At 30.7% G+C, this 21,194-nt stretch overlaps 1 protein-coding gene and 1 long non-coding RNA gene across 2 annotated transcripts in view; both read left to right on the top strand.

Annotated features, from left to right (window-relative positions):
- LOC145269507 (uncharacterized) overlaps window positions 1–6,406 on the top strand; it is a 66,421-nt gene extending 60,015 nt beyond the window's left edge. The window contains exons 13-16 of the mRNA XM_080125248.1: window positions 897–1,021; window positions 3,271–3,412; window positions 3,873–3,934; window positions 6,010–6,406. Coding sequence (XP_079981374.1) covers window positions 897–1,021; window positions 3,271–3,412; window positions 3,873–3,934; window positions 6,010–6,312 — 632 coding nt within the window. The 3' untranslated portion in view covers window positions 6,313–6,406. The remainder of the gene's footprint in view (window positions 1–896; window positions 1,022–3,270; window positions 3,413–3,872; window positions 3,935–6,009) is intronic.
- Window positions 6,407–8,299: 1,893 nt separating this feature from the next.
- LOC145269497 (uncharacterized) lies at window positions 8,300–10,975 on the top strand. The gene is made up of 2 exons (XR_013865073.1): window positions 8,300–8,394; window positions 10,292–10,975. It is a non-coding gene; the product is annotated as an uncharacterized LOC145269497 (long non-coding RNA).
- Window positions 10,976–21,194: the final 10,219 nt, after the last annotated feature.

Genomic DNA, 21,194 nt, shown 5'->3' with positions numbered 1-21,194 from the left:
AGATGATGATATATCTGTTGCTTTTTTTCAAGAAGAAATGATTTGCTTAGATTTTATTATTTCCCTTGGCGAGTGTAACGTAAAATATTTCCCTGTAAAAATTATTTTTTTATTTATAAGAGAGAAAAGATTATTTTTAAGATCGGATTTTTTCGATTTTCAATACTTATCGGGTGAATTTCTGTTTAAAACATATCCAAGAACACTACCAGACATATAAATTACCTTTGTGTGAAATTTGCAAAAGATAAGCTCAGCCGTTTCGGAACCTATGAGGAAGGAATACACACACACACACACACACACACACACACACACACAAAGTGACTTTTCTATAAAAATGGAGATTTTCTCATTTGTTAAGGTTATTTTCAGGAATCACATAAAATTTTGAGGGAAGAATTATCGGATTTTATGTTTTTATCTAATGATAGATTTTTTAAAATTGTATTTAAATCTTCATTCTTTTATCATTATTGCAAAAATTACTCCAAATTCATCCAGTATTTTTGTTTTTAAAACATAAAATTTCATTTTATCAGTGAAAGCTGTTAGCAGCCTTAGTTAGATATGTGGATAAGGGGCGTAATCAAACTATAATTCAAGCAAAGAAAGAGTAGCTTTCTAAATTTGCATGGAGATTTATAATTTAAAAACAAAAGTACTGAACAGATTTGCATAAAGTTTGACATAGTCTTTTTTTAACCTAACGGATGATAATAAAATTTTATAATAAAGTTTGACATAGTCTTTTTTTAACCTAACGGATGATAATAAAATTTTATAATAAAGTTTTTGTGCAGTTTTCTGTTTCTAAAGAGAAGCACCTACATTTTTTTTTATATATATTTTAGAAAATTCTTTTTTTTTTTTTTTTTTTTTTTTTTTTTTTCCAGAAGAGATTTGTCCTCATTTAGTGATCACAGATTTTGGTTGTTGCTTGGAAGACACAAACCAACAAATTCCTTATCAAATTGATGGTTACGGCAAGGAGGGAAATGTTGAACACAGAGCTCCAGAGGTTTTTTGCTTTTCTCATTTTGACTTGAATTTTGAATTGACGTTTTTTTTTTTTGTTGTTGCTGTTGTTTTTTTTGTTTTTTTAAAATCTTTTTGTGTTTCAACACAATATATTTTATTAGTAACGTGAATATTGCTCATTGATTGAAAGAAAGTGTTGATATTAAGATTGGTAGTTATTGTTGTAGACCCGTGCTAGGGGGTCACAAATGAAAGAAACCACAAGTAGTGTAAAGTGTATAAAATATAATATGTATTTATCATAAAGAATATAGGAGCCACTAAAGTGGTATGAGAGGAATGTGTTCGTAGCATGCGGTTAAACATGGTATGAATGTCTCCCTTTAGTCTCTGAAACCAGGGGTATTCATAGGACTAGTTGATTCCACTTAGTTCTGAAATAGGGGTGATTTGTACCCCACAACAGTTATCAAGTTTACGACTCAATCTCCCACAACTTTGTATCGGCATCATCTGGCAGGTTACATAAGCAGCAAGAAGCTGTTGAAGCAAAGACTGCCAGATGATTAATTACCTCATCCCTTCCCTATTTTTAAAATGGCTTTCTAAAGAGAAAGCCACTCTTGATGTGGAGGAAAGGGGTGAGATTTCACATTGACATAACATGTTCAAAATCGTTTTCAGTTTTTAAATTTTTTGGATTTAATGATTTTCCCACTTTCATTGAAACTTGTTGCTTTCTGACAGCTGATTGGATTCTTTGCATTGGCATCTTCCGGTTGCTTACACAACTTGCTGGAAGATGCTAATGCAAAGTTTACAGAGATTCGGTTATAAACTGGATAAGTACTTCAAGATCTTATATCAAGAGTCGATATTTTAAAAATATTGCTTGCATATGCTACTTGTATGTTATCATGGCCTGATTGCCTTGTAGATCTTCCTTGACATTGTGTGGGCGAACATCTTTTGATGTGGGACTATGAAGAAATAATGAATTCTTGTTGGCTGAAAAAAAACTTCTCCTGTTCTTTTCACTGAATGATATTGAATACTTGTTCTTTTATTCAGGTTCTTATGTCATTTGTTGGGGGGACGATGCGTTTATTTTGCTTTCGGTTCAAGCTAATACACCCAAGTAATATGGATATATTTTTTTTTATTTTTGAATTCGCAACTTTATGATATATAAAAATCGATAGGAACATTAACTCTATAATAATATATATAAAATCTGCAAGAATTAAAATATATGTAAACATATTTTACGACCGGGCTTTACCGGGCGTTTGTGCTAGCTTAGATAAATACTTTTGCAGTTTTAACAAAAGAGCTACAATAATATCAGAGCGTCTCCATTTACACTGAACATCTACAGAATGTCAACATCAATATATTACGTATGAATGAGTCCCCTGTGGAATTTCCACAGGTCCCACTAGTATCAATTAATTTTCCTAGAACCTTTTGTGGAATTGCAAAACTCACTTCTCATAAGGTGTTCTTCGAGTTTTTCTAAAGTCACTGGCTTCTAAGAGTAAACTTGTTTTGTTTTTTCTTTTTACCCCCCCCCCCAAATCTTGTGGTGTTAAATCAGGGTTTCTAGGCAGTCATTCATGTGTATCACAAACTAATCATCTCTCAGGAAAATGAATAGCTGAATGAACACTTCCATTTTTTTGTAAAAACAAAAATAAATAAAAATGATTTGTAAATAAATGACAAGATTTTTAAAATAGGGAGTGACTTTTCAATCACTGTGTTGTTCTGAATGCATGCCGGTACTTGTACAGTTTAATCAATACATTAAAAAAATGAAAATATTGAAAAAGGGTTATATTGTACATATCCGTTATGGAACGAAGTTCTCCGAAAAAAAATTTCACTTAATTTCATCAAGTATTTTTTTTTTGTACAGCGAAAAAACAATTTGTTATGATACCGAGCGAGCAAAAGGTTCGATTTTTAGGAAGAAAAGCTAGAAATACAGATGGGGAGGGAGTGTCGGCGCTTTACATGGAGTTATCTCCCCGTGGCGTGTTAAAAATTTCCATAATGGCTGACTTCAACGTGCTCTCATAAAAACATGTTTTTCCACTGTAAAAAAAAAACAAAACTACTCAATCAAATTAAATGAATTTTTTTTTCGGAGATCTTCAGTCCAAAACGGATACGTGCAATATAACCTTTTTTCGATATTTTTATTTTTTAATGTCTTGATTAAACTACAAGTACCTGCATGCCTTTTACTAACAGTATCGCACTTATCCGTGGTTCTTTTCCTTTCAGATATCTGATATTCGTCCAGGAAAAGATCAGTTTTTGGATTATAGCAAAGCTGATTTGTGGGCAGTTGGAGTGTTAGCATTCGAAATTTTTGGCATTTCTGATCATTTCAATTGGAAGACGAGAAGAATTACTCCACTCCCAGGTGATTTTTTTTTTTTTTTTGTAATTTTTTTTATTCGTTTAAAAATTCATTGTATGTCCAGAAATAATCCAACCATTACGGATGTCTAGTAGACTGATCGCATAATCTTGATATAACATTCTAGAATTTGCTATATCTGATTAGATCAGATCGCACACTCCCGTGACAGTTTTATGAGCCTTACAACTTCCATGCTGATTCATAACTTGGAAGCAGGTATTTTAACACCATCACTAGAAAATTGCCTTACAGGATTAACAAATATTTTCTATCTGGAGTTTGTTTTTTTTTCACTAGAGTTTCCTTCTCCTAGATGAATTGCCTTCATTATGGTTGAGAAATTTTATCTACCCCCTTGTATGATAACTTTCTGATATTTGTTTTCAGAATAGATTTGGAGGATTATTGCACTCAATATTTAAGAAAAAAGTAATTTTATGTATTTTTGTTCCTTTCATAGACACTGTACCAGATGTAATTAAAAATTTGATCCATGGATTACTGGTTGAAGATCCTGCAAAGGTAAGTGGATAATCCTGTGTTTTTTTTTAATTTTATTATCATTTTTTTTTTTTTAATTATTATTTTTTTAATTATTATTTTTTTATTGTTATTTTATTTTTTATTATTATTTTATTTTTTAATTATTGTTTTTTTTGTTGTTATTTTATTTTTTATTATTATTTTTTTTATTATTTTATTTTTTATTTTATTTTTATTATTTTATTTTTTTAAATTATTTTTTTAATTAAAAATAAAATAATAAAAAAATGAAATAACAATAAAAATGTTATTTCATTTTTTTATTATTTTATTTTTAATTATTTTATTTTTTATTTTTTATTATATTATTTTTTTATTATTTTATTTTTATTATTTTATTTTTTATTTTATTTTTTATTTTATTTTTTATTTTATTTTTATTATTTTATTTTTTATTATTTTATTTTTTATTATTTTATTTTTTTATTATTATTTTACTTCAAAGTTCTCAAAAATCAAGCCCCTCCCCATTTTCCCAGTGCTAACACTTAATACCTATATGAGACACCTAGATATTCAAATGTTCCATTTAAGTTCTCCTTTATATCTCAAAAACTGAGTTAGTAATAGAAGTCGGAAACATAATTTTCTTCTCCCACCGTTGACCATTTAAATATGTTATTGTATACCTTTCTTGTTGTCTCTTGGTCTTACTGGATTCCAGGACAAGAATTGACTTTGTCTGGTGGAGTATCCAGCTTTGTGCTATTACTTGATATAACATTACTTGGAGAAAGGGCACCCTTTCTCGTAAAAGCCAGTTTGGATTAACCATAACGAGAAGATCTTATTTGTGTTTCGAATACTATGTAATTTTGAATATTTTGTCAGGGTTTACTTAGAGCAAAAATTATCCTAATGCCAGGTTGTCCTGACAAACCCCTGGACAGAGACACCTTAGTCATTCGAGGATAGTGTCTAGTAGACATTCAAGTTCTCTTTTTATGTGTAATTACCACCTTTGGAATTGTTAATAAAATCCATAATTCTTTCTTTAATTTTTTACAAGGTGATCACCACTTATCAAGACCTGGAAGCTACTCAGGGATAAGGGTTATTGCATGTACAGTACATTAGTGTGGGGATTTACTAAAAATGTCTACTTAAGGGGGCGGTTAATCAGGAATTTGTTTACGTTGGACTTGAAGACATCCAGGTTGTAGTCAAGTGGGAAGCAGGCAGACGGAACAGAGTTCCACAAGCGTGCAGTTCTAAGAAAGAAGCTTTGTTCATGGAATGTACGTTTTGATTTAGGCACAAATAAAGAGTGGGGAAAATTTTGGACAGTGGTTTCAGCTAGACGGGTGTTTGATTTGCGAGGGGGGACTAGAGATTGAAGCTCAGACGAGCACCTTCCATGGAAATAACGATAAAACAAAGATAGGCTCGCAACGTCTCTTCTGTGGGAGAGAGGTTGCAGGGAAGAGAAAAGGGCAACTCCCCACATAGTACCCCCGTAGCTTATGTCCCTGATAGTAGCCCCCCCCCCCTACATTAAAGTGGCAATGTGCCTTGTTTGGGGTGAGAATGTAATAAAAAAAAAATTTTTTAAATTAATAAAATTATTTATTTATTTTTTTAGGAGCTGTGACCTCTTTATACATATAGAAGTTAAGATTTATTTATTTATTTAGGAACCCAGACTTATTTATTTATTTAGAAGCTGAGACTTTCAAAATTGAAAGAAAAAATTCTCTCATTTTATTGATATTAATCGCAGGTGTATGCGTGTGTTCTCGCCTCCTTTTGAGATAAAAAATGTCCATTAAAGTAAAAGCGAAGTCTGGGCGATGTGCTGTTTTTGTTGGCACGGGTTTGAAAAAAATGATGCAATTTTAAAATCGATAAAATAATGTTTTTTTGAACTGAAACTTTCAGAGCAATTTTTTTTTTTTTTTTTTTTTGACTGAAACTTGTTTGTATCAAATATGGTGGACTGTAAAAAAGATTTTATAATGTTATTAATGACTCCATAGGCAGTATTCTTTTTTAGTCACTTTATATTAAATACTTTAATATATGCATCAACTTGTTTATTTTTGTTTTTCTTTCAGCGTTTGGATGCCAGAACAGCAACAAACATTCTGCACATCTACCTGTGGGGTTGGTCAGAAAAGGTCAACAATAAGTTGAAGCCGTTTCTACTCAACTTGATCAATGAAGTGTGCGACGGGCTCAAGGAAAACAAAATGAGTACAGAATGCTGTCTAAAGAAAACATTTCTTGAACGTCTCAACACTGAAGATCTATTTGATGCCGTCTTGTTTGTCTGTCCACAGCATTCGTTTGCAGTTGACTTAAGGAAGGTAATCTACCAATTCCCAAATATCCACTGTTTCCTTTTAGATTCAGAATAAGCATCACAAAGGCACCGCGTTCAACACCTGCTTATTTGTATCTACCTTCTACACAAACGAAAATGGTCCTTAATAAAAGTTTAATATGGCAAAATCCGAGTAGTGTTTTTCTTTTTTTTTTTCTTTTTTGTCCCAAGATGTTTATTAAATTACTTGGAACATATGGAAAACTATAAACTATTTCGACCATTTAGATCTCAAGCACCTCAAAATAAATGACAACCAAAAGGACACTTTTTCAGTAACACCGGATTTTTTAAAACTTCCGTTTTATTTGAATTATAAACAGAAGAATATGCACCTTAATAAAACCTTGTGATCTAAAATTTATAAAAGTGTGTTCTTCTGTTTAAGATTCCACTTAGCATATAGACAGCAAATCGAAAACTTGGTAAACAAACAAATATATAACAAATGAATGCTACCAAAGGCAAGATAAGTTACTCTTCTACCTACCTAATTTTTTTGTGTTTTAACTTATTTTAAAGCGTTTTTTTTAGTTTGAAACACAAGTAGTGTTGAGTTGCTAATTTAGAATGAGAACAAGATGGCGGACGCAAAATCTGGGTAGATTTGATAATCACTCATAACCTGAAAATAAAACGAAATACTGATAGAAACCCGAAACTCAATAACTTTCACATGACATTTGTTATATATTTGTTTCTTTACCACTTTTTCTGTTTGTTTTGTATGGTAATAAAAGCCTTTCAACTCAAACAGAAATAAAAGTTAAAACATTTGGTGTTACTAAAAAAGTGTTCCTTTGGTTGTTGTTTATTTTGGGGTGCTTGAAATCTAAACGTACCAAATAGTTTATAGTTTTCCAATGGCCTACTCTATTTACCAAGTACATGAACTCATGAAATCTTTACGCTCATCTTTTATTCACAGGTTAGAAGTGAACTAAGTTAGTTATCCAATTATTTTTTTTTAATTATTATTGGCATATTTTTGTTAATTTGATTTTCATAATAATTTCCTATTTAAAATTGGGAAGGGATTTGAGCTGCGTAACAGCTACTGAGATGAAACTAGAAGACCAGCATCCTGGGTTCAAATCCCAGCAGATCTTTTATGGTCACTTATACTTTGAAACTGATTTTCTACCTGCAATAAATGGAATCGTAATTATTTAAAAAAAGAAATGTCTACAATAGGTATTGTTTCATCATTGTTTTATATATATATATATAGATCATTAACCTTGCTTCATGTCAGTCATGACGAAATATATTTTCTCTCCTCTTAAATTGAAAATGGTTTTGAACCCCTCTTCAATTTTTGAATTTTTAAATCTTCTTGCCTGATGAGATCAATTTAGATTGAAGCGGTCTGTACATCATAGCAAGATATGACTGTATTTACATAAAGAATAATAAAAATATATATATATTTGCTTATGTGGCGTAAACCCGGAAATTAATTAACCAAGCATTAGGAATTTGGAACAAAGCAGCTAGGTGTAAGGGTGGGTAATGTGGACTCTATTTAGTTAACTCATCATAATGTATGAATCCAAAGATTCTGATTCTATTGTTGGCATTGGTTTCCCCGATACTTATAGGAGGGACCACGTGAGGGTTGACAACATCCTAAGTGAACATGATTTTGTGGAACAAACTGGATTTGAACTTGGAACACCTTGGTCATCAGTTTGTCATTAACCACTGTCACCTCCAATTTAGTTTAATATATGTCCTCCAAGAGGTTTAAATTCTTGGGATACTTATCTAAATCTGTGTTATTGCAGACTTAGAACTTGTATAAGCTGACATATAATTTTTTTTAATTTTTTTTTTTAATTAAAGAGGAATCATTTCTCTAATGTTTTATTTATTCTTGTCCTGTGAAAGTATTCAACTTGAGATTAATCTAATATAAACTGTACGATCATTTCCAGGACTGTCAACATTGTATTTTACCATTTTCAATGTCCGTTATAAATCTCTATTTAAAATAGTTTTTATTTATTTGTCACAGGTGATTAAAAACTTTCATATGACTGGCAGCGGTTGTGAGACTTCTTGTAAAGACATTAGTTTTCTTAGCAACCGTATTGGTTCCATGGTTGGCTCTCTGGTGAGTAGCGTAGTTCTTCTGATCAACGCCTTATCTTCTCTGTCACCCATGCTGACAACGGTGATATGGTTTGCCCTTCCATGGATGGTGAGCTGCTCCACTCAGTGAAGCAGTTGCTTTCTTTTATAGCCTCTGTCTCTATCGTTATCTTTTTTAGCATTTATAAGTTGGGACCAGGACATTTGCATACTACTAAAATTTTTAACTTACCCCCCCCCCGAAAAACAGCCCTTTGTACATGTGTGTCTGTGTGAATACAGAGACATCTATATTGATATATTGATAGCTATTAGTATATAAATATATATGGTTTTTAATAGAAATTGCTTCAGACATGGTATGAAACTGCTTAATGTAAAAAGCTAAAAAAATAGAAAACCTACTACTTTAAGGTCAAAAACTAGTCAAAGATAAGTATTAGATAGACAGAGACAGATTCCAACCCAGAAATTGTTGCCATTTTGTCAGAAACATCACTATCATTGGTGATAAAGACACAAAATTCACTTTAAGGAGTAACTGCCATTGCATGGAAATGAATCAGAACTCCTGTGTACTCCTCATTCCTATATTACCATTTTCTTCCCTTCAAATATTAGTTATTCCCTTTGTTGATATACATTTTTCTTTTTGATTAGTCAAAAAAATTTTTATAATATAGATTGTCTGATTCGAACTAAGTAATTTTTTAAAAATCAATTCTATCGAAGTACGTTATTAATATTGCCAATAACATGGGATAGTAATAACAAATGAAAATTGGCTAGTCTAAAACAAAGTTTGATTCATCAGCTTAAATTCTATCTAGGTATGATTTGCAAATTTCGACAAAATAATTTTATAGGTATTTCATCTCAGGCTTTTTTTTTTTTTTTTTTTTTAAATTTTGATTTTGCTTTTGAGCACGCTTGCTTTTTTCCCCCCTTCTTGTAGCTATGCAGGCTTTTTTTTTTTTTTTTTTTTTGTTTGGCTTCCAGGGTGAGAGGTGCTGATCAGGGTAAGTTTTTTGCAGATGTTTTCTTTTCTTTTTGTTTTTAAATAATTTTTGGCAAAGTTTTTCCAAATGTTGATATAATGAAGCTAAGTTGAAATACTTATCACGTATTCGGTGTCTGAAAAATTCCAAGAAATTATAAGAAAGTGTTATGGTCGAGTTAATGACAGACTCTGTTGCTATGGTAACATGATGTCTGCCCAGTCAGATTGTCTATAAATCCGATTGCATGTTCCTGTTTACTTGCCTCCCCATGAGGGCAGAATTAGACACAAGGTTGGTTTTTAATGTGGGGAAAATCTAGCTCCCCAAAAAAGAGGCACTCTGGATAGAAACAAAAATAAAAACTGTTTCCATCAGGAAGGACTTCTCCACTGACCAAGAATCGGAAAGGTGAAGTGTAGCATCAAAACAGATACTACACTGTGATCTTGGCCCGAAGGTTGAGAGCAACAAAACTTCATAACATAGAAATGAGTAATTTGTTGAAGATTGTCATGTATACAATTGGATTAACTCTCAAAAAGGCGGAAAATTTTTATGTAAATTTTACTAATTTTTACATATGAAATTATGTGATAGTGTTTTTACTTAAAATGATTTTTTTTTTTTTATATCCAATTATAATGCACAAGCATCAAATTGTTTACGAAAATCTAGCCATAGTAATACAAGAGCAGAAAATATGATTTGTTGCTATATCTGTGGTAATTTCTGAATTTTATTCAAACAAAAACAGAAATTGCCATTACATAATGGATAAAAATCAAATGAAAAAAAAAAGTCTTTTTATATAGTTTTCATACTGAACATCCTTGGTACTATACGCAATATGTATGCAAGCAAATTTAATTTTACCTTTGATAATTTTTGATTGACATAAACTGATTTTTTGATTTTCAGATGTTTTTAAGCCTTTTCTTCTCGTTCTCCTGCTTGCTTTCATGGACGAGAACTTCCAAATCAATTCAACTTGCTGCTTTTCAGAAATTTGTTCAAATTGCTGCCACGGCTGTTCTAAGTTATGTCGGCATAAATAGTCTTTGTCATTGGTTGCAGAGACAAAGTCAGAACGAGGAAATATCTGCAATCGTATAAGTTTCCTATTCATTTCATTTTTTATTCTGCAAGAATATATGTAAGTATGTATATAGTATACAGTGGAATCTACTTCAAATGATTTGCAGATAATGTTGTCGATGTTAGCAAAATCAGAATGTTTAACTAAACTTTTTCTATTTATTATTAGTGTGAGTAATATTCATGAATATTTTACTCAAGTGTAGATTCAACACTGCGGTTATACTAGCATTTGAAATGAATGAGTTTAGCATGCCACCGAATATTGGGTGATTGCCATTTTTTGTTTTTTTTTTGTAAGAAGTAAATATAACTTATTTTGGATTCTTTAATAGAAACGGATATCATTCCCAGACCATTTTGAATTTTTTATACTTTGGTAAATTTTGGTGCCAAATTACTGGCCAAAAAGAAATGCTCAGTCTTTTTTCTTTTTGGCAATATTTAACAAAAAAAGCAAACTGGCTTATGAAATTAATTATACACCACAAGAAAAAAATAAACAAAGAGGAAACTTAAGGCAGACATAGATGTTGTTAGTAATATTATGACCTGAACTTAGAGCTAATAAAATTGTATTTTTTATGAATTTTGACACTGACATCTTCATATGAATATCACTCAGAAATATGTAACAATATTGATACAAATGTTTCTGTGCTGCAGACTAAAATCTGGTTTTGAAACCAATTTAAACTAGAATAAAATTAAATTTTAATTTTAACTTTCCTATCGAAAAAAAAAAACAAAAAAAACTCAGTGTTTGCTTTGATTTTTATTTATTTTTTCTTTAACACATGGTTAATATGATATGCTTTTTCATCACGACCGAACATTTTTGGAGCCAGCAATTTGGTAGTGCAATTTTACCAGAGTACCGAATTCATTTTTTTATTTTTTTTACATTTGGAAAGATGTGATATCAAATATGTTATCATGCTGAACACATTCATGCCAGCAGCTAGAATAATTTCGGTGCAAATTCTAAACTTGGTACTTGTCTTTTACAAAAACAGTTTTTGGAAATATCAAAATACATTAAAGTACCCTCTCCCATACACACACACACGAATGCCACCAATGGAAGCATTAATAAAATTCACAATCATTTCTGCAACCCAACCATATTTAGTGCAAATAAATTTCAGTCTTTGTTTGATTTATCCACCTAGATTCAGTCATGAATGTCCAGCAGTCTTTATTTCATTACCATCTAATGATATGCAAGACATACCTTGGTGATCATCTAATCAGTATGAGGTGTGATCTTGAATGAGTTTCAAACTCACTGCATTTTACTCTCTCTCATCCCTCGATTATTATCTATTAATTAAGATTATCTCAAAGACAAGCTCTATCAAAACAAACCCAAGACTATTCCTGAACTGAGTAGACTACCATAGCCAAAATTAGGGGAGTATCAAGAGAGGAGAGTGTCAGAGTAATTGACAATTTTTGTATACCATATCCATATATGAACAGTGATAAAAGAAAAAACTGTTGGACATTTATGCCTGAAATTTGGTGGACAAGTCAGACGTATACTAAAGTTTATTTCTAGCAAATATGATTGGATTGCAGAAAGTATTGTAAATTTTATTGATAAATAACTCTGTAGATGACATTTGGGAGTGGGGTGGTTCACTCTATACAAAGTTTGGTTATAGTTAGTTAACATACTTCCTAACATCCGGCGTAGTGCTACCAGAAACGGTGACAAGGCAAATCAGTTCCTTCGCTTTTTTTTCTCTTACATCTATATCTCCCCTGCTCATGTACTCTTTTTGTATTATGTTTTTTTTTATCTTTATTTTTTTTATTTAATAATCATTGAAAACTTTTTCGGTCTCTTTTAATTAAGAATTATTGAAATTAGTTTTATTTCAATTTTTATTTTTTTAAGTTATTGAAAATACTTTTAAAAATATTTTTAACTATTTTGGGAATATTATGTATTGGATACATTTTTTTTTATGATGTTTAAAATGTTGTTATTTTGATTTCAATAATTTTATTTTTATCCTTTTATAAATATATTATGTAAATTCAAATAAAAAAAACTTATTTTTAAAATAACAAAAAGACAACTTATTTTTATCATTTTATAAACATATATTTCTTATAAAATTTCAAATAAAATAAAAAACTTATTTTTTAAATTTTGTTACTAAAAGCGCAAATAAAGGCTAGTTGTGTTATTTTCATCTATATAATTTTGTCAGTTTTTATTGTATACTTTTCAGTTATGTTCTTCTGTTATATTTTATTTCAATAAATCGCTTCACAATAGAAATACTAAAGAACAATAAAAATGAAGGAACTGATTTGTCTCGTCATCGCTTCCAGTAGTGCTACACCAGAAGTTATGAAGTATGTTAGCTGACTATAACCTGATTTTTCTCTGCAGTTGTCTCCCTTGTTGGAAAATCTCCAAATGCACCCCTTTTAATCTCTTGATTGATATCTCAAACTAACAATTTAAATCAGAAACTTGTATACCAAATGGTTGTAACTTAAATTTTCATATTCTTCAATTACTGTCAAGCATTTATTATCAAAAGACAACTGTTTGCAAATGATGTGAATTATTAAAAGTGGTTTCCACTGTGTGTAAATATTTTATAAAGATCAATCTTGTTGATCATTTGTAAGTGATTCAATTATATCTGAAAAGGGGTTGATGAGTAAAGAGAAAGAATTAAATATTCGGTTTTGTTTGTTGGATTTACCTCTTTAAATTATTTTGGGATAAAATTGAATATAAAGAATTAAAAATTTTTTTTTTTTGTCTGGAAAGGGAAATTAAAAATTTTCAGACTGTATATTTATTTACTCTCTCTCTCTGCAAGTTAGACACAAAGTCAGCTGGGGGTTTTGAAAAAAAAATCAGCATACTAGGTGAAGTGTTCTCTAGCCTACAAAAAATGCCTGAGCAGTCTTATCGGCATTTCCTGACAGGGCACCTCAGGCAATTAGCAATAAAGTAACCTTTCTCGGAGAGCGAAGATAAAGCCTTTGAAGGTAAGCCTTTTAGGACTGAACAAAACTATGTTCACCTGACAACATGAAGAAGAAAAAAAAAAAGCACTATCGGACTGATCGTCAAGTCCGTATCCCTGACTAGTACAAACAACCGATACTTGTCTGGATGAAAGGAAAAAAGGAAACGTTTTCTGACTCATGCACTATTCCTTATGGAAATGTAATAAAAACTTTCTCAGTTATTTCAAAGGTTTATTTTATTGCAGTTTAAAAAGATGGCAATTGCAAGTGAGAATCAATTCGATAAAATTTTTATTCATTTAATTCAAGTATTTTTAAAAACATTTTTACAATTAGATTGAAACTTTGGATTTAATGTATTTTTATTAATAGAGGTCAATTAAATTGAAACTTTGGATTTAATTTATTTTTATTAATAGAGGTCAATTAAATTGAAACTTTGGATTTAATTTATTTTTATTAATAGAGGTCAATTATATTGAAACTTTGGATTTAATTCATTTTTATTAATAGAGGTCAATTAAATTGAAACTTTGGATTTAATTTATTTTTATTAATAGAGGTCAATTAAATTGAAACTTTGGATTTAATTCATTTTTATTAATAGAGGTCAGTTATGTTGAAACTTTGGATTTCATTCAATTTGGATATTTGAGTTCAATTATATTGAAACTTTGGATTCAGATTCAGATTTTGTCAGCTTTGGGCTTCACACCTCCTTTCTGTAACTTTTTTGTGGGCTTGTTCAGAATTTGCCCCTTCCCTTCCCCTCCCCCACAATGAAAAAAAAAATATGCATAATGTACATACTTGTAACAGAATGAAAATATTGTTTGCCAAAAATTCCGTAGATTAATCAAGTAGTTTTATTTTTAAATAAGAAAATATTTTATGAATAAATATGAGCGACGATCTCGCAACTCCGTCTTGAAACCGACTGAAGGAATAAGGGAGATAACTGAACATAATTCGAACGTGCAAGATTTTAGAAAACCATTCCTAACATTGAGAGGAAGCGATGTATTGGCCAAACTCAAATTCACGTAAAAATAATTTTCTTTATACAAATAAAGCTACTTCAACAATTTATATGATTTTTGGTGTACTATATTTTTTTCCATTGTGTGTGTGTGTGTTTCTTTATTTTCATGGGGGTCGGGTTCTGGACAAGCGCCTTATTTTCTTTCGCATATGAAGGGAGGTAATTCATTTTCTTTCGCATATGAAGGGAGGTAATTCACAACTAAAGAGGCCAATGGGTTTTAAAATGATAAAAATAAAAGACGCCATTTATATTCTTTCCTTTGGTTTTTATTTAATAATTTATTTTTTTTACTGTAATGCCTGCCTGAGATGAGATGTCTTTCGTATCTTTTTTTATAAAATAAAGAGGATTAAAAAAGAAAATCTATTTAATAGATTTTACTTGTATGCAAATGTACTGGTTACCAAACGTGGATAATAAAGATGTTTCGAACCTGTGCATGCAATTGGTAAAAGAATCAATAACCTTTGAGTAAGAAGAACATTTTGACTTAATAAAAATGAATGGCGTCTTACAGAGGGAAAATGATTACAATTAATTGCTTCAGATTTCAAATAATTGCACAAAAAATGAGTATTTATTTAGCCGTGTTTGAAAATGCCATAACTTGCTTATTTCAATTTATTTTTTCATCATTTTTTAGTGTTATACTCTTCTTAAAATCCTTTTTCATAACTATTTTTATATGCCATTTAATTTAATGCATCTATAATGGTAAATCATCTATTTTGGGTATGTGATTGTGTGTGTGTGTATTATATATATATATATATATATATATATATATATATATATATATATATATATATATATATATATTAGCCTGATGAGTCTTCTCTGAGGATTAAATGTGGACAATTTGATATCGGAAGGTGGTGTCTAGTCAAGTAGTGTGTTCATATAACGGATGGTCATGAGTTTTAGAAATACCAATATATATATATATATATATATATATATATATATATATAGACTGAAAACATGCGTACATGCAAGAAATAGTAATATATCATTGATTATACATAATTTTGTCTAAGGGACTCTGTGTGATGGCATCTGCACAATCCTGTGTTGCAGATTAAGATCTTGTGCACAAAAATGATTGTATAATAAATAAATAACGAAATACTGTGTCATTGCAGCAGCAATTGAACACTGATCAATTTTTCTATGATATGAAAAGTTTACTATCTATATTGATATGAGACTTTGTATGTTTGCATATTTCAATGGCATAAATAGCAACTTGTATATAATGAATTGTTTACAATAGATTGCGTTTCCCCACTAAATTGATAAACCATAAAATAGACAAACTAAATTATTCACAAAATCAATTTTATGATCAAGGTACTCCAAAATCAGAAACATCCCAAAGGACATTGTGCGCTTGACATCATTTTATTTTTTATTTTTTATTTTTTATTAAATTATAAATAAAACATACATAATTTTTTTTTTTTTTTACAAAACATTTTTTGTTAATTTTGGAATTTTTTTTTTTTAATTTCTAAAAAAACACACACAAAAAAAATTTTGATTAAAAGAAAAATTACAACCATTTTCAATCAACAAAATATATTTTTAAAAAAAGAAAAATAAACGTTAAAAAAAGGTCTCCTTTAGGTCGTTTCTGATTTTGTGGTGTTTCAGGTAGAATTGGTCTGAAATTTATAATTATACAAAAAGGCGAAGCTTCTGTTCATTTGCAAAGACAAGTTGTTGCTTTTCACCGGAAGTGACTATTTATTTTGTTTCTGGATTATTCTTGGAGAAAAGATTTCCAATCTTTCAAAATAAAAGTCTAGGCTAAACCAATGTCCACTGCCAGTACAAACCAAAGGAAATATGGATTAACAATTAAAAATGGAAAGTCTCTTCAATTCTGATTTGTTACCTTGAAATTATTGGTTACAAAAAAAATGTTGGTAATAAAAATGGTTGTTGATTTGGGACAAAAGTATGTTATATTTTTTTTTATGTCTAAATAAAAAAAAATTGAAATAATCAAAGTTTTATTGTTTTCCATTTTTCTTTTTCTGTGCATTTTATTTTATCTTCAAGAACATTTGTACAAGATGGCGAAGTAGTCACTGAGGGTTTTCTTCTAGATTCTTTGCTCTTTATCAAATTTTGAGAGTTATAAAAAGTAATATTAAAGAATGTGTTTGGTAAAATCCTAAACTTTTGAACTTATGGAATATCCTGTGATGACCTTTTCGCCTCCTTACTCCATCTTTCTCACAAAAGAGATGTTGCACATCTTTCTCTGCTCTCAAATACTTTGCTGTTAGGTGTTTGACTGAGCTTCAATCTATGGTCCCTCCCTGTAGTGGGGCAGGTTATCTCAATATTCCATAAGAATCTTTCCCTTAGTGATACAAGCACCAAAATTGGCACAAATGACGTTCAGAACATACATTTTAAGAAAAGAACGTTAGCCATTAGAAAATTCAAGATGGCTACCACTTTTCTGAAAGAGGGAGTTTTGAAGCACCTGTGTGCCAATTTTGGTGCTTGTATCACCAAGTGAAAGATTGTTTCAGCAATCTGCCCCACTACTGTAAAAAGTTCGCAACAAATACTCGCCTAACTGAAACAACTGCTAACAACTTTCCTCATGACTTATCTGTGCCCAAAACTAAACGAAAATTTCGTGAGCTTTCCGTCTGTGAAACACAATGCCATCTGCCTTCTTCCCGGTTGACTTTAACATGGTCGTCTTCAAGTTTAATGTAAATAAATTCCTGTTCCATTCAGATAATCTTACTCTACTCAAGTTTCCATCATGACTAATATTTTCTCACTACGTACCTAACACTTAACCCTTATCCTTGAGCGGACTCTGGGCCTTGATAAATGGTGACCTTCTATGTTAAAAAAAGGCAACTGGGTGAGTACTATGGCCACATTATTTATTTTTTTATAAATGTGATAATTTAGGTGGGTGCCACTGAAACCATACCATATCCTCGCTCCACCCCAAAGAAAAAAAAAACATTAAAATTTAAAACTAATGCTATATTTATTACTTACACCTACCATGGGACGTGTTTTCTACTAGTATTGTTAAAAGAAATAAAATAATTATGAACAAAAACTAACTTTTATAAGTAACTTTCATGTCGCATCTATATTCAATTGTATACTGAAAATACAGAGATAATATACAGCTTCAGGGGAAATACTTACAATTTACTTTTTAATCTATAAAAATAAAATGTATGCATGTGTGTGTGTCTGCAAAAATATTTAAAATCTTATCTACTGGTCACATAACACTAAAATCAATAAAATACTAATCATACACCAAGGATGGTTTATATATAAAATCTTTGTTTGGATGGATGACGCATATAAAAATATGTCGGCAAGTTGAAATGCAAAATGTTCATTTCAACTTACCGACATATTTCTATCATAGCTTGAAGTGGTTTGATTTTAAATTTTTATCTGTTAATAGCTCAAATGGTAAGGAACATAGGTGGAGCGTTTAATGCTTTGATTTCGATTCTAACTGGTAGCACTTAAGTCATTTTTTTTTTTTTTTACTTTCAAATCAGTATTATAATATTCGATGGAGAAAATCTTGTTCCTCACTTAATGTTTTATAAATATATAAATTCATTCTACAGAAAAATCAATCTTGGTAAATAATATAACTCGTTTTATTATTATTATTTAAAAAAAAAAAAAAAAGCAATCCAAACTTTGCTTTAAATAAAAAGCATTAAGTTTTTTCTAAAAAGTTTTATTGTCACAGTGTAATAATATAACTGCTTATTTTTTTTTTTTTTTAATTATTTAAAAAAAAAAAGCAATCCAAAGTTTATATATATATATATATATATACACAAAGTGTGGTTTAAAAAAGTTTTTTTGTTTACAGAGCCAATGTGTGCGAATTGTGAAGGTGTCCTTTCGTTCTTTGTTTGCATTGAAATCGGTCAGGATACATATTCCCTACTTGGTCCAATATATTAACATGCATCCACAACAAATGCAGCAAAGAAACTGACAAGACCACCTAGAGCAATGAATTCCATCAGGTACTAAAGACTAATGAATAGTCTATACCAACCATTAGAAACCTCAGCAAATCACTAAAATGGATGTAGTATGCTCTCCCAAGCACCTGCTTCCTGAAGCCACCTCACTTCAATGTCCAGATCACAACAGCTAACCATAAAACCATATGTAGGGAGGGCTTAGATATACAGCTAAAACACTGTGTCCACATTGCAACAACAGCTAACAACATGCAATACATATCAGCACAGTACACCCTCTACTCTAGCAAATTACCACATGAACACGAGAAATCAGTCACCGCACTAATATTGTTTATCACATACAATGCACCGCATACAGTAAATCATACACAGTGAGGTCCTTGCACATTAGAGTCAAGGAACACTTATAAACATGTAACTCTTCATTTCACAGGCTCATACAAGCTTGTACTAACACTGACAAGACTATTAAAGTAGATACCATTGCCACTGAAAGAAGTGTTAGTGACCTCCGTATAAAAGAATCAATCTTAAATTCTAAATTGCATCCTAAACTAAACCGCCGACATTAATTAGGATGGTATTTATTTGCTCCCCCACTGAGCAAATTAGGCACAAGGCCGTTTTTAATGTGAGGTAAAAACCAGCTCCCCTAAAAGTAGGCAAAAAGGGGGCACTCTGGTTACCAAAAATAATAATTTTCCCAGTATAGAGGGTTTCCCCTCCATTGACTGGTACAAATTATCTTAAGTGCAGCATCTGTCGGAACAGATGGTATTTATTTGCTCCCCCACTGAGCAAATTAGGCACAAGGCCGTTTTTAATGTGAGGTAAAAACCAGCTCCCCTTAAAGTAGGCAAAAAGGGGGCACTCTGGTTACCAAAAATAATAATTGTCCCAGTATAGAGGGTTTCCCCTCCATTGACTGGTACAAATTATCTTAAGTGCAGTATCTGTCGGATCAGATACTACACTTTGATCTTGTCGCCCGAGGCCACGGAGGTCCGGTCGTCCGACATTAATTAGGATCCACATTTTTAGTTTAATATACATATCCTTATAACACCAAGAATAAATAGATAGAATTATAGATAAAATAAAATAAATAATAATAAAATAAATAAATAGGCAATGAATAATGATAACCAAATTACCACATAAAGAGGGAAACGAACCAATTAGACTAACACATTAAACAAACAAATAATTAAACACTAAATAAAGCCTTAGAAAAAAAAAGAAGAAAAAAAGGCCAATGGATGCAAACACAGACCGACACAATCATTACAGAATTATTCCCCTTTAAACGAAAAAGCAACGTTACCTCCCTTTAAATTTAAAAAATCTTAAACTATTGAGAATAAAGGAAAAGTTAAAATTCTATTAAAAATTATAGAAAAGTATTATATTATTCTGCTTTTAACATCATAAACTTCTGGGTTTTATCTTTCTGGTAAAATCAAAAGTTGTTTAGAATAAAGGATTTTAATTAGCTTTAGAAAAAGTAGTTTTTGATCAATTGGCGGTCAGTATAGAAAAATAAAATGAAAATGCCCAACGATCCTAACAGAACTGCAGAAAAAAGAAACAAAATAAATGAATAAAGACTAGTTAATAATACATTAATAAGTAATCAAGGCTAAGTATTGATATAAACTAAACTGCAAATGACATCGAGTAACAACACACGTTTGATATTAATAAATTTCGGCGAACCTGCTCGATTTATAATAAAACCTGCCATGCACGTTTGAAAGTCGATCATGCGCCTGATGAAAGGAAGAAATCCCAAAATATAGCATCACGGACACCGTAACTAACCAACTATCTGCATTGCATTGTTCTGCTTTCTATAAACATAATTTTATTCTTATATATCGATAAAACCTTTGAATAAACAAAGATTTTATTGTTTTTTATGTTAATACCTCTTTATTAGTACATCGGCAAAATTTTGCAAATACACAGCGTTTTTGCATCCTTATAATGACCTCCAAATTTTCAATGATATCTAGAATTACAGGTTTTTTTTTATGTAACAATATTAGTGACAAGTTTGTAAAAATAGGTTCAAAGCAGTAAATTTCCACATAAGGCTAAAAATTAGGTTAAGTGGAATTTCTGATTAAAAATCAAATAAAATATCTGTTCTGACTGCAGCGTCATGAGCACAAGAAACAGGTAAGCAGACGTGTAAAATTAGTAGAGAGATTAGAGTCATTTTCGTCTGAACTGAGAGTGCGATTGGGCTTTTTGATAGCTAAAACAATTCCTACTTCTTCCCCTTCCATGGGGGAGAATGTGGGGCTTGTTTTATGCATGTATATGCATGCTCTGAAGACACCCCCACCCACCCCAATGATATTTTCACAACATTTCGGCGGATGTAATCTCCAAACTTCTTCAAGTGTATCTTGTCAAACTTACGAATCTGCATGGAGTATTAAATGGAATATGTTATTTAATCCACGAGAGTAGCATACTCTCATTCCGTCAGCCATAATCCGGTTAAAGTCTTAAGTGATTCACAATTGTATCAGTATCGCCTTCACTGAGGATTGAACCTTCAACTTCCAGGAAAATGTAACTTACAACTTATTTTACCAAGTATTTTATTTTTTACACCACAGGGGCCTTGATGAAATCCAATTATATTCGTTGCTGC

Source organism: Euprymna scolopes, chromosome 4 (assembly GCF_053919585.1).
Source record: "Euprymna scolopes isolate OS-2025 chromosome 4, ASM5391958v1, whole genome shotgun sequence".
NCBI classification, from domain to species: domain Eukaryota; kingdom Metazoa; phylum Mollusca; class Cephalopoda; order Sepiida; family Sepiolidae; genus Euprymna; species Euprymna scolopes.
This window is presented reverse-complemented; position numbering and strand designations above follow the sequence as displayed.